The 17,334-nt window shown below is 42.7% G+C and overlaps 1 protein-coding gene across 1 annotated transcript in view; it reads left to right on the forward strand.

Annotated features, from left to right (window-relative positions):
- ATP8A2 (ATPase phospholipid transporting 8A2) overlaps positions 1-17,334 on the forward strand; it is a 695,753-nt gene that overhangs the window by 530,401 nt on the left and 148,018 nt on the right. The window contains exons 31-33 of the mRNA XM_055244084.2: positions 1,566-1,627; positions 2,175-2,231; positions 3,679-3,786. Coding sequence (XP_055100059.2) covers positions 1,566-1,627; positions 2,175-2,231; positions 3,679-3,786 — 227 coding nt within the window. The remainder of the gene's footprint in view (positions 1-1,565; positions 1,628-2,174; positions 2,232-3,678; positions 3,787-17,334) is intronic.

The following is a 17,334-nucleotide window of genomic DNA, read 5'->3' on the forward strand; positions in this document are numbered from 1 at the left end:
GGAAACTAAGCCTGATGTTAAAATATGCTCTGACCACTCAGGATAAAAACAGACCTCTCTGTGCAGGTGCAGTGGAGACGATGAAACAACTCTATTAGCATTCTGCCTTAGTGGTTGTTATCGACATGGTCATAACCATCCTTGAAAAGGAAAATGTAGGAAAACTGAGGCTTCAACTCGTTCTTGTATTCTAAACTTCTGTCCTTGGAGTGCTTGTGTTCCCCCAGGTGATAGACTCCGGAAACTCAATACAATTGCAAATGAGAACATGGGTAGTAAATACCCCCAAAATTCTTTCCAAGTTCAGTCATTATGAATTGATTTAATATGCATGTAGTTACCTTTTTATTGGTCCATAATTCCAACTTAGCAAAAATTAAAGATGAATCATAAAGGAACACCTGGAAAAAGCCTCAACATTGGTGGCATTTAATAAAGATAGATGAATATGTTCTTATTCCTTTTTTTAAAACAAACTGGACAAAGATAAATTTTAATGTTTATAAAAATGTAAATTTATGCAGCCAAAAAACACATGAAAAAATGCTCATCATCACTGGCCATCAGAGAAATGCAAATCAAAACCACAATGAGATACCACCTCACACCAGTTAGAATGGCGATCATGAAAAAGTCCGGAAACAACAGGTGCTAGAGAGGATGTGGAGAAATAGGAACACTTTTACACTGTTGGTGAGACTGTAAACTAGTTCAACCATTGTGGAAGTCAGTGTGGCGATTCCTCAGGGATCTAGAACTAGAAATACCATTTGACCCAGCCATCCCATTACTGGGTATATACCCAAAGGACTATAAATCATGCTGCTATAAAGACACATGCACATGTATGTTTGTTGAGGCACTATTCACAATAGCAAAGACTTGGAACCAGCCCAAATGTCCAACAAAGATAGACTGGATTAAGAAAATGTGGCACATATACACCATGGAATACTATGCAGCCATAAAGAAGGATGAGTTCATGTCCTTTGTAGGGACATGGATGAAACTGGAAACCATCGTTCTCAGTAAACTGTCGCAAGGACAAAAAACCAAACACCGCATGTTCTCACTCATAGGTGGGAATTGAACAATGAGAACTCATGGACACAGGAAGGGGAACATCACACTCTGGGGACTGTTGTGGGTTGGGGGGAGGGGGGAGGGACAGCATTAGGAGATATACCTAATGCTAAATGACGAGTTAATGGGTGCAGCAAACCAACACGGCACATGTATACATACGTAACAAACCTGCACATTGTGCACATGTACCCTAAAACCTAAAGTATAATAATAAAAAAAAAATGTAAATTGCAATGCAGATCAAGCGTTTGGTTGGTTGGTTTGTTGGAAGCTTGACTTTATTTGCTTCATTTGGAGAGAATATAAGATGAAAAAGTTCATCATTAGAAAGAGAAGTAAGCATTAGAGTCCCGGGATGGGATTTTGAAATACTCTGTGAGTTGATAGATGTTCCTAAAGTTCCCTGTTTAATGCTCCGAATTAAATAGGCGGCCATGCTCAGCTCCTTGGATGTTAATAGTAACTTCTTTGTTTTTCAGATACTGTGTTGACAAGTGGTCATGCTACCGACTATTTATTCGTTGGAAATATTGTTTACACAGTAAGTTTGTCTCTGTTTATTAAGCCATTCTTAAACAGCTTATGTGTGGCTTGCACTTCTCTAAACCCTTAAAAAGGGCCTTCCTCATTATTATTATTTATTTCAAATCTTCAAAATGTATTTTATATATCCTTCAAAGTTCAGAATGGTTGTGAAATGCTTACATCGTCGTTTCTGAAGGTTATGCCTAGTCAAAGTTTCTGGACAGGTGGTTAACAGATTTCCCCATTCTTCAAATGACCATTTTACACCTACCTGCAAAGGAAAACAACACTCAGGAAGGTGGTATCTCCCAAGCTAAGAAAAGGGCAAAACTATTATTCATGAGAAAGACTGTTACTAGAATGAAAGCTCTTCTGGAAGTGAATCTGCCTGTATGTCCCCTGAAAATAACCCTTAGAGAATTAGCTACTGACATGGCTCATACTTTCAAACTGGAGCTGCCTTGGGGAAGCTAGCTCTGGAGTGGAGAGATGGGATTTCTCACGGAAAGTGAAAATAACTCATTGAGAATAATGTGTTTCCAAACTGTTTTTTATTTTCACAGTATGTCGTTGTTACTGTTTGTCTGAAAGCTGGTTTGGAGACCACAGCTTGGACTAAAGTAAGTTTTCTCTAGAATTGTTTCTCTGTTCAGTATAGATATTTTTCATGCTAAGATTTCTTTTTAAGCGTTGGGGAAACAATAAGCAATATCTGGCTATCTTCTTTCAGATTTTCTATGTAAAACTTGTGGTTTGATCTTGATCAGGGTAAATTTGCAATCCAAAGTCTCTTGGTGATTCATTTGCTTGGCACATAATACAGCTCTAAGCTAGTAACAGTCATCTCACTTCAAATGTATTTTCTCATTGTAAAAACAAAAACCATATATACACACACATATACGGAAAATATAGAAGGAGAAAAAACATTTAATGCCCGTAATTTTACCACCAAGAGACAGTCACTGTTAATGCTTTCCTGTGGAACCTTCCAGACTTCGTTCTGTGTCTGCATGTGTGTGTATTTTTTAATAAGATGATGCATTATAAAACATAATACTTTCTAATCTCTTTTAATTTAAATATATTTTAGGCACATTTTCTGTGACTTAAAATACAATTCAACAAAGTTATTTTCTTGATTAAAGAGTATTACGTTTTACAGATGTCCCACCATTTATTTCGTCACTCTCTTATTTTAGACATTTTGGTTATTTCCAGCATTTAAAGATTATAACTAAAGCTTCATGTGTGTCTCTCACAATGTCATGACCTGGCTGCTGTTTAAATGCTCTGCTAAGAAAAATGGGGATGGGGTGGAAGGTCAGTGAGGAATCAGGGAATCCCCTAAGAGACAGTGGCAATTAATCCAGGTCAGAGGTGGTGATGACTTCTCTTAGGATGTTAGAGGAGGAGGTAGTGAGAAGTGGTCAGAGTCTGGATTCATTTTATCTTTCTAAAAGCTAACAGAGCTTGCACATGGATTAGATTGTGGGGTGTGAAGAGAGAAAGAAGTCAAGGATCATCACATTAAGAGGACAAAGAGAAAAAAATGAACAACTCAGTAGATGCTTAAAGGGGCATTGTTAAGAGGCAATATCCATTTCAGATTTAAAAATAAAAAAACTCTTGGCTAAAGGAATGGAACAATCAAAGTCTTGAAATGATAAATAAAAACATCTTATTTATTTTGTCTGTTCAGCCACTCTGTTACCAGATTAATGAGTCCTTGTTGTATACAGCTTCAGGTTGGAGCAAACACTTGCTATGAACTGAGAGGGGCCCACTGTTACAATGGGAGAAATCTTAGAGTAAGGTCACCTGTGACAGCAGAAGCACCTTCATCTTCAGGGTACTTTGGGGCCATTCATTATTTGAATTCATTGTTAAAAATTCTGAGACACGGGAATTAGAAAGATTGAACTTCCCATTAACTGGTGAGTCATCAAAGTCTTTCCATAAGGAATGGTAGCTTGGATGCAAGGATTCTGCAGCAAGTGGAGTTGGGGTGAATCTGCCAGGCTGGTCGAGAAGCCTGTCTGAGTGAGTGTCTATTTCCCTCCGCAGTTCAGTCATCTGGCTGTCTGGGGAAGCATGCTGACCTGGCTGGTGTTTTTTGGCATCTACTCGACCATCTGGCCCACCATTCCCATTGCTCCAGATATGAGAGGACAGGTAAGTACTCCTGATTGGGAGTGTGTCTTCTGTGTCTTGTGACAGCAATGTGTCTCCGCGGGTGGGTGAGCAGGCACTGTGTGTCTTACAACCACGACGAGCTTCAGGAGAGGCTGGTCCTACCTGCTTCCATCAGAATCTATCAGGAGATAAACCAAACCAAAGCACCTGGAAGAGGTCATCCAGTCCACAGAAAAGGCATTTGAAGTTGCAAGTATTATGAAAACTGTCAGCTTAAATCCTCTGGCTTATTGGCATGCCCACATTTCCGTAATATATTTTGTGTTAATTACACACAGTATCAATATGTACAGTTGGAAAACTGGAGCTATTTTGAATGGTTCCTAATCCATTGATTATGTCGATTACAGTTTTGATGTTGTACTCTGGTTTGTTATTATACTCTGCTGGGTCACCTGTGACAGATGAATCTAACAGCTCTATGAACCAGATCATTGATAAACTAGAATCTCTCATTGTTCATCTCTTTGAACTGGAGAGGCTGAGATTAAAGACCTTTACACTCATTTGAATGTTTTTTTATTTTTTCCTTCGTATTGTCTTTGTCCAGTGCATAAGATTGAGCCATCAACAGTGACAAACTGTATCCTAGAATCCCACAGTATCGGGTGTGGAGAGGAATGAGCTGACAATCCTCTGGTCCACACCTCCTCAGTTTACCAAGGAAGCTGTGCAGGCCCAGGCCTCCAAGCCCACCCCACAGACCCCACCCTGGGGTTGCCCACATCCAGCACTGCCCTTAAACCCCAAGAGGCTGCTGGGCCCTGCACTTTAGGGGCCTCTGCTCTGGCCTTCTGTGGCTGGGTGTGTTCCTCGGCACGGAGTGAAAAGCTATGATGCACAGAGTCCGTCTTCCCACTTGTAATTTATTCTCTGGGCTCCCAGGACCCCTTGTTTCCTTCCCAAACAGCCAAAGGCCTACTGCCCAGGTCTGCCTGGTCCTCTCTCCATATCCAGGCCAGTGTGTACACTGGGCCAAAGGGGCAGCTGTTTGCAAGGGTGTGCACTGAGTAGATGATGTTTGCACCGATGTTCCCCCCCACATTTGCAGGATGCTCGTGCAGGGGCACAGAACCCAGGGTGGGAAGGGAACTGTGGGTCAGGCTTCCATTGGTGTTCCTGCCCCAGGATACATACTTCAGGGCCAGGCCTGTTCATGGCACACCTGGCTGATATCTCTGCCTTACTTATTCTGTAGAAATGAACAAAACCTCCTGGGTCCATCCAAGTCTGGACCATGTCTAGCAGCTGTTTCTCGTGAGATAGCCCAGGGTAGCATTACTTGCCATTTCACCTGGTAGCTCTGTCAGCTAATAGCCAGGTCACCCGAGACCTCCACTGAGTGTGGGTGCTGAGCAGGACGGACCTGTCCTATAGGAGTGGGCTTGCATGTCCTCTAGTGCATCTTTGCTTTCTGTAAGGAAAGAGGACAAACATATAACATGCTTTTCAGTTTTTTTCCAAATCCAGACAGTAGAGGAAATTAGAGGGCATTCAGTGAACCCAGAAGATTGTTGTGTAACAAAATGAGCATTTTCCAACAGAGGTATTTTGTGTTTAAATAAATCAGTTCTATTTTAAAGCAATGTGATTGATCCCCACAAAAAGCAAACCAAGAAAAGTATCCACTACAAGACAACGATCCTTTGGTAAGGCATTGGTGCTTAGAATATCTGCTTTGTGCTCTCTTCCTTCTGGTTCAGGATGGATCTGCTGTGATGAATATTTCATTTGGGGAATTTTGTGGTGATGGACAATAAATGGGGCCTCAGCCGATGGCCATAGACAGTGTTCTAAATTAGAGAGTGACAGCTGACAGGACGGGGTTGCTTGGCGTGTGACTGACAGACAAAGCCCATTCCTTTGAAAGCCCCTCCTGTGTCCTAGACAGAGAGCTGTGCCAGGGAACCACATGTACTTCAGTAACTCCAAATGTGCGTGAATTAGGCTGCTTGCCAACTCTCACTCCCGTCGAGATACCGACTTTCCAACTGCAGAAGAACCAGGCTGATCATGCAGCTACTAAGGTGCCGACATTTTCACTGTACCAGTCACATGAGCATGATGGTCTGTATGGTTATAAGGCTCAGATTAATGGTGACATTCACATATTTAAGGACTCCTCCCACAGAAATTTAGTGAGCTGTTTCTACCATCCGGAAGCAAAGAAGTGATCATAGTCAACCACATTGCACTTTTCTGTGCTTATTTTTCTTTAAAAGCTTATTTTTCTTTAAAACATGTCATTTTAATCACTTTATTGGTTGATTCCCATGAAGCAAATGATAATGATGTGAACTAGATGACAGCTGGGTGAAACTGAGGTTTTCATTAGGCGGTACATGAGAGGATTAGTGTGGTTCTCTAGTGGCCGGACTTCCGAGTAGGTACTCTGCTGTCTGAGTCTAAAGAACTGTGTATCATCTCTAGTCTTCCTCCAGGGCAGCGGGGAAGAGGGGGCCAGGGTGGGTAAAGGGGGCCAGGAAATGTGTAACTTTAGTGTCACAGCCAACTTTTACACTGTTTCACCTGCAGTCTGCCACTCTGTATTTTGACTCAACGCTTTGTTCATTCTTTGAAAAATGGCAGGGAAGTATTACAAAACATTTTTTAAACACTTTTGAAGGATTGCTTGGGTGGATAGTGGCTTACACTAGCCTGAAGTCTCAGAAAGGCTTATATGCTGTCATAAAAAAGAGATTGGAACTGGGTTCAGGTGTAGTCAGTAAAAGGAATTGGCTCTTTTGGGGAATTACTAAAAACATGCCCACACCTGTTCATTCCTGGGGGTCTAGATTGGTAACTATAGGAGTAAAGGGTATTCTAGGAAAATGCCACTTTTTAAAATGACTGTTTGAAGAATGCTTCTAGTGATTTTTATAAACCACTTTTAATCGTTCACTAAACAGTAGGTTTTTGGCAAGTGAACCTGGTTATGTGAAGTTCTAGAATTAAGCTACTGCCTAATAGCAAACGGCATTTCTCACTCAGAAGCCAGAAAGAGATTTGACACACAAAACATTCTGTCTATTCATAACATCTTCAGCCATTGAAAAGATGCATTGTTTCTGCCGGGGGTTTCCTAAACTAATTTGATTAAATATTTCTTTGTCTTGTCCATTATATTTGGAGTTTTTCTCACGGGGGAGAATACCGGTTTTCCCTTGAGGGCAAAGGAAAGGAAGGGCTATAGAATTGAATTATTCTACACTATCAAAGAGTCTTTATCTTCCCTAAATCACCTCATGATATGGCATGTGAAACCCAGCCAGACAACATGTCAGGAAGTCCCAGTGGAAGTTTCTGAAATCAGAGAAGTCATCTGCATCCTTCCCCTCCTGAAAATACACCACATTTGTGGGATTTTAAGGGGCATCTTGTTTTTCCGTTTTTCTCTTTTGAAGCTTGGATGTATAGTAATAAAAACTTAGGTTGTGTCTATCCTGGGGAATGCCAGTCCTCAGCTGTGGAAAATACATGATGATGTTTTTTCCGTAGGGGACCAGGTTTTTTTCTTTTCCCCAGTAGCATAACCATGAGATAGAATGGGTCCCCAAAGCAAATACTTGAAGGTGGAAAATGACAAAATCCCTTAGCTCACCACCTTCCCCAAAGTTGCCTGCTGAAGTAGAGCTTTGCATTGGAAAGATGAGGGAAACTTGATCCTAGACCAGGTCAGGAAATGTGTTTCTGTTTTCTTTGTGCATTTCCCAGCACTTCTGACTTTAGTAGTGCTGGGGGGAATGCCATCTTACTTGATCTCTGTTCAAAAGTCCAGAGACCTGGCTCTGTTCATGCCCCAGCTATGATAGTTATGTAACCATTGGCAAATCATTTTACTTGCATTAATCTCCTAATCAGCAAAGTCAGAATAATGCCACCCACCCTAATTACTTTAGAGGATTGTGATGAAGACATAATAGGCTAACCTGTGGGAAATCTAAAACATGGATGCTCTTCTTTTTTCCTGGAGTGATGAATTGTTTTTGAACCTTCATCAATAAGAATATTGCTGTGATTTAAACTCCAAATTCTTTTAGCCAAAGAATTTGAACATTTTATAGGTTCTAAATGGGATGTTTTTCAGTAAGGTCTATTGACCACCTGCATCCAAATCATCTGGGTTGCTTGTCAAAATGACAACCCCCACCCCCCAAAAATATGTGCAGGCAATCACATACACACACACAGAGACACACAATGCACACACACACAGAGACACACACACAGACACACATATACACAGACACACATAGTGAATTGCAAACTCTGGGTGTGGAGCCCCAGCATGTGAGCTTCAGTAAATCTCCAGGTGATTCTTCCCTTTAAAGTTTGAGAACCATTGCTTTAAAACACCTAAAATATGACTCTCTTAGAATGTTTTAGCTCTTGCTGGGTGTTACAGGAGAAGATGGTACACTGAAGATACAGCTGAGTGACTGCTCATGTTAAGTGGTTATGTAGGACGCCAGCTGGTGACGATGACCGCTATAAGGGCAGCTAGCTTTCAAAATAGGGAATTACACCACAAGACATGAAATCATTAACCATGGAAAAATTCTCCTCACTAACTTTTGCTGCTTTTCCTTTAAAGTTCTTTTCATTGCTAGTAAGAGAGGGGAGAAAACCTTTTGACTTCAAAGCATACAATCTGCAACTCTGCCTGCAGTGCCAAGCTCCTGACTCTAGCCAGTTTCTGGAGTAGGACAGGCCTTTTTTTTTTTTTTTTTTTCATTCTAAATACAGGAATGGGTTTACTCTTGAGTTTTATGTACACACTTGTGTACACACAATGCAAATCCCAGTGGACTATAAGTAAACAGAGGGAGGAATGGTTCTGCCATCAGTGAATCAGTGATTAATTCCTCATCTTCTCCAATTGTCTCCCCTGGATTTGTAGCAGGCCTAGGTATGTTCCACATGAAATTTGCAAAAACCGATGTTTGTTTCCCAGTTGTATGTGCTCTAAGAGGTAAGCTGAGAAGTTGGGGTGATGTCAAGTAGGTGGCCATCTTTGCTCAGCTACCATTCCAGGGTGTCTCTGGAGGATGGGAGCTTAAGTGTAAGAATCCACCTGAGGGTCAGGAGTTTTCAGGTTAAGGTCTGTGGTGTGGGGCATGTTCGGCTGTCCCACATCCATCCTCCTTCACCCTTTCCTAAGGGTGCCCAGTATGTATTCACTGATGTGTTGTGACTTCCACCCCTAAGTCCAGGGGAAAGCTTCATCCCATCCCCCCTGCCACAGGAGTGGGTCAGGAAGCCTGAAGGAGACACAGGGAGACACTTGCTGGGGGCTTCCAGGATAGCAGCGAGTTTGCTCCTAAAACAAATCCTTGAAAGAGCTGGGTTTCGCATCTGAGCCATGTGGTTGCTGCTGTGATACTGGGAATGGTTCGGCCACAGGAAGAAAACCACTCTCAGAATCCTACTAAGGCCTGAAAGATAGACTAGGAGGACAAAAAGACAAACGAAAACAAAAGTCTCTTTTTTATTGTTTTATTATTTTTTATTTGACAAGCAAAGGACTCCAAAAGTCTCTATGCGATTGTTGAGACACTGTATGAAGCCAGCCTTGAAGCCCATCCTGGGTAGGGCACTCAGTGAGAATTTCCTGTGTGCTGCCGGGCCTTGTGGGTAGCCCCTGCCAAGGAAGCCCCTCTTCACCCAAGTGCGGGTGTTGGGATCTTCCCTTGGCTTCCTCAGCCAAGGAAATAAATGCTTTTTAAAAACAAGCTTAGGACTTTAGCATATTTAAACTGTTTTATTATACTCAAAGTTACAGATTGGTTTAAGGAGCTGGTAAAAATTACTTTAGCATTGCAATTATTAGTTTTTTAGATAACATTCCAGAAAACACCAAATGAGCATACCTTAAGCTTACCAGAATTAATCTTTAATGCAATATTGAATAGACTCGGTCCAGTTTTCCTCAAGTATCATATTTCAGAAGCCCATGGCATGGCTGGTGGGGAGCGGTCAGCCTCGTCAGTGAGGAAGTCCCATCAGCAGGGACTCGCCTCTCTGGAATAACATCATGACATCTTTTTGTACAGTTTTCTTGAGTATTGAAATTGGCCCAATTATTCGCTGAAGTCCAATTCACATTCTGGCTTTTAAACTTGTACATTTTGTGGAATAGTGAGACTCGTTTGCAAGAAGTAACACACTGTGTTTCTGGATGACATTCTCATCTGAATGCAAAGCACGGTGAGCGAAGTTAAGACAGTACCGACTTCCCGGCTTCTGCTGCACCTGTGACTGTTGTCACCTGTACCCCAGGGTCCCCCGTCCGTGTGCATTTCCTTCCTAGAAGGCTCCCAACACCAGTCCCTTTCTGAGGCAATCCATAGAACCAAAAACAAAACTATAACAACAACAACAAAAGCACTTTGGGAGGCCCAGGTGGGCGGATCACAAGGTCAGGAGATCGAGACCATCCTGGCTAACACGGTGAAACCCCATCTCTACTAAAAATAGAAAAAATTAGCCAGGTGTGGTGGCGGGTGCCTGTAGTCCCAGCTACTCAGGAGGCTGAGGCAGGAGAATGGCGTGAACCCGGGAGGCAGAGCTTGCAGTGAGCCGAGATGCACCACTGCACTCCAGCCTGGGCAACAGAGCAAGACTCCATCTCAAAAAAAAAAAAAAAAAAAAAACCCTTTTCATTGGTAATAAAGAAAAATCAGAAACATTCAGTTAAGCAGTGCTAGCTAGGTGAGTTCTCACAGCCTGTAAATATTTGGTTTCTAAAATCAGAAAACTCAGGCATCCATCAGACAACAGTTCTGTCAGAATTGGCTTTTGTTATGGTTACACATAACACCAACTTGTTTTTGTTTTTCTCCTCCTGGTTAAAAACAAAGGAGAAAGTATGTTTTTTTTAAGTTGGAAGCTCCTTAAAGTGGTTTCAGATTCTTTCTACAGGCAGTGATGGGAACAGAACTCCCATTATCCTAATTGCCTCTGGATTCTCTGGAATCCTCCTGGATTAAAGTGACCTGAATCCTATTTCTTTCCTATTTAGTGCAAATTGTAACTGTGAAAGTAGGATTTGAACTAAATTAAGCTAATGCCTAAGACATTTATGAAGCTAATTCTGTTGTCTGTAATATCCATACTTGCGTTATTTCTAAGCTCGTTTTTCAGTTATATGAAGGAGATGATATCTATCTTAGGATTTAATAGGGAAAGTAAAGAAAATAAGACATGTCAGTAACAGTAGGTAACGTTTATTGAACAACTGAAATGAGAAAAGTTCCCTTGTCCCCCTGGCAGGGCGTGTACCAGGGGTGTGGCTGGTTTCTTCAGTGCCCTGCTGCTCAGACCTCTAGGGGAGCATAGAGGGGCAGGCTGTGGGGCTCCAACCCCACAGCAATGTCTAGCGGTGAATGTTTACAGCTCCTGAACCCCAGTGGGCATGTGTTACAGGGTACTCTTTCAGTTTAGCTGTCCATAGGTAGTTTGTGTTAACCAGCTCAATTAGACCCTCTACATTGTCACAAGGACAGAGGGCTTTATGTATCCCGGGTTCTTGCCTTGGTGTACTGGAAGAATCGGATCACACGTGGGCTTGGAGAATGAGTGCAAGGTGTTATTGAGTGGAAGTAGCTCTCAGCAGATGGGGGAGCCAGAAGGGAGATGGCTTTTCCCTGGAGTTGAGCCACTTGGCAGCCCGGCTGTCCTCCAATTGTTCCGGCCAAACTCTGTGTCATTCTGGCGATAGGTGGCCTGATGGCGTGCTTGTGCCTGTCCATGTGCATTCCTCTAGACATCCGGCTGCCCAGTGTTCCTTTGCTGATGTATTCCTCTCAACGTCCAGCCACCTCTGTGTCTGCCTGCTAGGGTCTCAGTTTTTTTATAGGCACAGGATGGGGGCGTGGCAGGTCAGGGTGGTCTTGGGAAATGCAACATTTGGGCAGGAAAATAAAAATGCCTGTCCTCACCTAGGTCCCTGGACACAGGCCTGGGGGTGGAGCCCTAGCCAGGGACCATGCCCTTCCCCCATTCTGTATCATTTAAAGGGACCGCTCCCTTCCCGTCCCAGCACTTCCCTTCCATATCACAATTACTACATATCAGACAAAACATATTCATGAAAATATGTTTAATATATGCAATTACATGTGTAATGAAATAAGCGTCAGCTCATTCGGTAACCTGCAACCACATGAGGAAACTGAGGCTTAGAGAGAAAGGATCGGTCTCTTGGCCAGGCAGGGAGTGGGGTGGCTGGGATTCTTCTGCAGTCGGTTGGACTCCAGGCTGGGTCTTCTCACTTTGCGACTATGGAAAGCAGCTACAGTGACGATGAACCAGGTGTTTGAGAAATGTTGCTCAATTGTCCTTAACGTTTTGCTTTTAATAAATTTTATCTGAAGTGACTTACCCCGCAATGCAATAGAATTTTTAAAATATGAATGTCGAGTTAGAAGGAATAAGCAGACTTTGTGTTTGAGCTGCAGTCTTCTGTCCACGAGCCCAATCTTTTTTAAAGTAAAGCAGGTTTCAAACAACAGGATTTATTTTTTACGTTCATTATAGAAAGCCCTCATTTTTTTAGTCCTTGTCCTCCCTTCCCCCGTATACAATTTCCTCCATTTTGGCAGTTTATTTTCTTTTTGGCCTCTCATTTCAAGGATGCTATGTGTTAATTAGAGGCCAGGCGGCTTTGATTGTGAGTGGGTTTTTTTTTTTCTTCAGAGGTTTTGTTGTGGTGTTGGCATTTGTCATTCATTCTGATGTTAATTTTTAAAATATCTGTCAGCAAATTAAAGTACACATTACATGCTGATTTTGTTTGTTTGTAATATTTATGCTCAGTGGTCACAGTGTACGTCTGATGTGGTTTGAACTTTTCCTTTCTTGAAACATGTGGAAATGTGTATGTGGCCACTCTTGTTAAGAGTCTGCACAGGGGTCTTCTTCTCTAACATCTGCAGAGGGAGGTGGCCTTGTCTGATGGCTGGAGATCATCATCATCACAGTTCCCCCACCCAGAGATGGCAGGGATCTTCAGGTTTATCCTATTTAAGAGGTATAAAAGTGCCAGAGAAAGGCCACCAAGTCCGGTTATGCAAGAAAACATGACCACGGTAGGTTAGAGAAGAGAGAAAAGAGAAGCATAGCATGCTATTAGGCATGTACCAAGATGTTTCTGCTTCGTATAAATGATGATGCAAAAGCTATTGTGGACAGCATCCGAGAGGCCCAAAATACTGAACAGACTTAAGGTAGGGGAGATTTTCAGTGACTATTGCTTACAGCGTCAGTATAACACATCGAATCATCCACTGAGTAAACTGGATGCTTTCTGAACTTTGATTAGCCAGCTGTCAAAAGTGTTGGCATTCCTTTGGCTAAAGACAGGAAAGAGAAATCTAGGTTGCTTGTGTCTGTGCTCATACGTATACTTCGATTCGCAATACATTTTTAGTGATTGAAGTCTGATTTCAATGCAGGATGGAAACTGAAAGACGGACATATTTAAATGTGCAGAATGCTTTCCACTGTGCTCTGAAGACAAACCCTATCCACTTTGCTCAGCTGGAGCAAAGACATCTCTCATGCAGTGTACAGTGACATCTTGTCATCTTCCGCCTGCCCTGTGTCCATTCCCCTCACCCCTTGCCCTCTTTCGGAATGCGCATTCAAATGGTGCTGCTTCTGCCTATTTGCCACCTCTAGGGTCTGGATTTGTGACCCAAACTGGTCAGCCGGGTCCTCTGCCTCACTGACCATGGCAATTGATTGAGGAATGCACATGGTGCCCCAGGCTGGACTATCACTTAGAGACAGTTCAAGGATTTTTTACAGAAACTAATTGGAGGATGGAGCTCTTTTGCTGCTGGGTCTCTTATAGAAGGATGGTGTCAGCCTGGAGCGGCTAGGACCCCCTGCAGAAGGTGGCTGGCTGAGGATGAATTGAGCACAGAGGAAAGGTGCACTAAGAGTCATCAGCATTGAGCACACTCCTGGATCCAGCTCTGCCTGAAGCTAGAGCCATCTCTGACCTGTTAGATATTGTCGTTCTATAGCAGAAACACAGTTGGTTCCGTTTTCCTACCATGCATCTACCAAGTTGGAGTAGGAAGGGACTTTGTCTACTTTTTGTAGACTTCAGTATGTCCTTCCCCCAGCTTCTTTACCCAAGGAAAAGAAGACAGCGTTGGGTAGAAGCGAATTGTTTGAAATAGAGAGGGAAGGAAATAGGAGCTTTTCTAAGCGAGGCCTCTTTCTCTTGACAGCCAACAATTCTAACTGGCTTAGAGTCAAATAGTCCTGAGCAGTGCTGTCCAACAGAAATATAATGGGAGACTTGTGTATAATTTTACATTTTCTAGTGGCCCCATTAAAAGACCAAAAAGAAATTCATTTTATTGATATATTTTATTTAGCTCAATATTTCCAAAATATTATCACTTTGAGATGTAGGCAACGTAAAAAGAAGTTGTTAGTGAAACAGTTTGTGTTCCTTTTTTTTTTTTTTTGTACTAAATCTCTGAAGTCCAGTGTGTGTGTTGTAACTACTGCACATCTTAAGCCAGGCTAGACGTATTTCAAATACTCAGTAGCATCTGGCCAGTGGCTGCTGTGTTGGACGGCACAGCTCTTGACCAACAGAGATCTGGAAATGCAGATCCACTCCCCAAAGCTAAATTTAGTGCAGGCAAGATCAAGAGGTAGGAAACTCAGCCTCAGCCCAGATCCTCCAGGTTCCTCCCACACACTTGGGGTGTGCACTGCCTGACTTCTGTTTTAGTCACTCATCATTGAAAGGGTTTTGGCTCTTACACAAGACTTTCCCTAAAAATAAAACCTGGGGACAACTGAGCTCTTAATCTATGGGCTTATTAATTGCTTTAAATGGAGTTTATAAATCAAGATTTATAAAGTGTGGATCTGACTCAAGTCATTTTTCCACAATGTTGGCTAATCATTTTCTCCTGAATGTTGGAAGGAAGAGGTCACGACCTAGGACTTGGGTCATATTTATGTCACACTGCAACCAGCTGAGCAAAAAGAATCTGTGCCACTGAAAATAGGTTAGATCTGTTCCTTCTAAATGGTTCCTTTATTACGTAAGTGACAATTTCTAAGCAAGATTATTATTTAATGTCTAAGATTGTGGGAACCTCTCATCTTTGTGTCCTTTTTGAGTTTCAGCCCTCTCCCCTCTTTTTTTTTTTTTTTGAGACTGAGTCTCGTTCTTTCACCCAGGCTGGAGTGCAGTGGCGCAATCTCGGCTCACTGCAGGCTTCGCCCCCTGGGGTTCATGCCATTCTCCTGCCTCAGCCTCCCGCATAGCTGGGACTACAGGCGCCCGCCACCTCGCCCAGCTAATTTTTTGTATTTTTAGTAGAGACAGGGTTTCACCATGTTAGCCAGGATGGTCTCGATCTCCTGACCTCGTGATCTGCCTGCCTCCGCCTCCCAAAGTGCTGAGATTACAGGCGTGAGCCACCGCACCCGGCCCTCTCCCCTCTTACTATGATGAATCCAGGCCCTGTTATTTTTACCCCCTAAGTATCTCTCTTTTTTTTTTTTTTTTGAGTTGGAGTCTCGCTCTGTCACCCAGGCTGGAGTGCAGTGGCGCAATCTCAGCTCACTGCAAGCTCCGCCTTCCAGGTTCATGCTATTCTCCTGCCTCGGCCTCCTGAGTAGCTGGGACTACAGGCGCCCACCACCACGCCCAGCTAATTTTTTGTATATTTAGTTTCACCATGTTAGCCAGGATGGTCTTGATCTCCTGACCTCGTGATCCACCCCCATCGGCCTCCCAAAGTGCTGGGATTACAGGCGTGAGCCACCACACCCGTCCTTTACCCCATAAGTATCTCTTAAATATATCCGTTTCCACCCAGTTTCATCCCATCCAGTTAGTTTGCGCAGCATCATTTCTTGCGTGGACGATTGCAGTAGCCTCATGACCAGTTCTTAGCATCTGATCTGCCTGGACCCACTCCTCTACCAGAGCCAGAGTGATCTTGCCAAATGTAAGTCTGATGTCATTGTTCCCTGGTTTCCTGTTGCCCTCAGGATAAAGCTTGGGGACATTTACCTGGCCCCTGAGGCCCTGCGAGGCCTACCACTGCTCCCTTTGTGCTCTCCCTCACCTCATCCACACTGGTGGCTTCCCACTTCCTGGTGTGAGAAGTGAGCTCCCACAGGGCGTTTGTGCCTGCTCCTCTCACTTCCTGACTGCACTGGTCTCTGCCTGCTACCAAGTTAATGCACACGGTGTTTAGATCTCAGATGCTTGATCACTTCCCAAGGGAAGCCTTTCCTCACATCCTGGACCTACGTGCTCCTATTGTATGTTCTCTTAACACAGTTTACCTTTCGCTTGTTGTATAATACTTACCACAACTAAAACTCTGCATACTAATGTATGAGGTGTCATCTCACACCCATTGGGATGGCCACTCTCAGAAACACAAGAACAGAAAACAGAAAATAAGTAGTTGGTGAGGATGTGGAGAGATCGAAATGCTTGTGACCTGTTGATGGGAGTGCAAAATGGTGCAGCTAATATGGAAAACAGCATGGAGGTGGCTCAAGAAATTAAAAATAGAACTACCATATAATTTGGTTACCCCACTTCTGGGTATATACCCAAAAGGATTGAAAACAGGGCCCCAAAAAGATAATTGCACACTCATATTTATAACAGCGTTATTCAAAACAGGAGGTAGACACAATTCAAATGCCCTTTAGAAGATAAATGGATGAACAAAATACGATATACACACACAATGGGATGTTATTCAACCTCACAAAAGAAGGAAATCCTGTCTACAACATGGTTAAAGTTGAGGACATTATGTAAAGTGAAATATTCTAACATGGTTAATTAAGAATTGAGGACATTATGCAAAGTGAATAAGCCAGTCACAAAAGGCAAATACTCTATGGTTCCACTTCTGTATAGTGAGTCTGGTAGAGACAGGAAGTGCCATGGCAGTTGCCGGGGCTGGGGGAGGGGAAATGAAGAGCTGCTGTTTAATAGACACAGAGTTTCAGTTTTGCCAGATGAAAACATTTTAGAGAGCTGTTGCACAAGTGTGACTTCAGTTAACCATACTGAACTTTCCTTAAAATGGCTAAGATAGTAAATCTTATGTTTTTATCACAATTTTATAAATGTACGTTTGTGTGATTTACTGATTCCTATCAGCTTCTCTCTGTAAACTGGAAGCTCTGTGAGCGAAGTGTGTATTCTCAAATATATCCTTAGTACCTAGTACCCATCTTTTTTTGCTATTCAGTAAATATTTAAATGAAAGAATTAATAACATTGAACAACAATCTCTTGTACAATTGGGGGGTGTCTGTAGTTGGCTCTGTGCAGTTAGTGCCTGGTGTCTGTTTGCTGCATTAACACAAACAGATGCCAAATATTTCAGCATTTATACAATTATAATTGTATAAATTACATACAGGATCTGCACCTAAGAAGTGATAGTAGATTAATGAATTTAACATTTTTCTTAAGAGAAGTGTGTGCAAAAAGTCAGTACCACAAACCGTATT

The sequence above is a fragment of the Symphalangus syndactylus genome, chromosome 15, assembly GCF_028878055.3.
Source record: "Symphalangus syndactylus isolate Jambi chromosome 15, NHGRI_mSymSyn1-v2.1_pri, whole genome shotgun sequence".
In the NCBI taxonomy this organism is placed as follows: Eukaryota; Metazoa; Chordata; class Mammalia; order Primates; family Hylobatidae; genus Symphalangus; species Symphalangus syndactylus.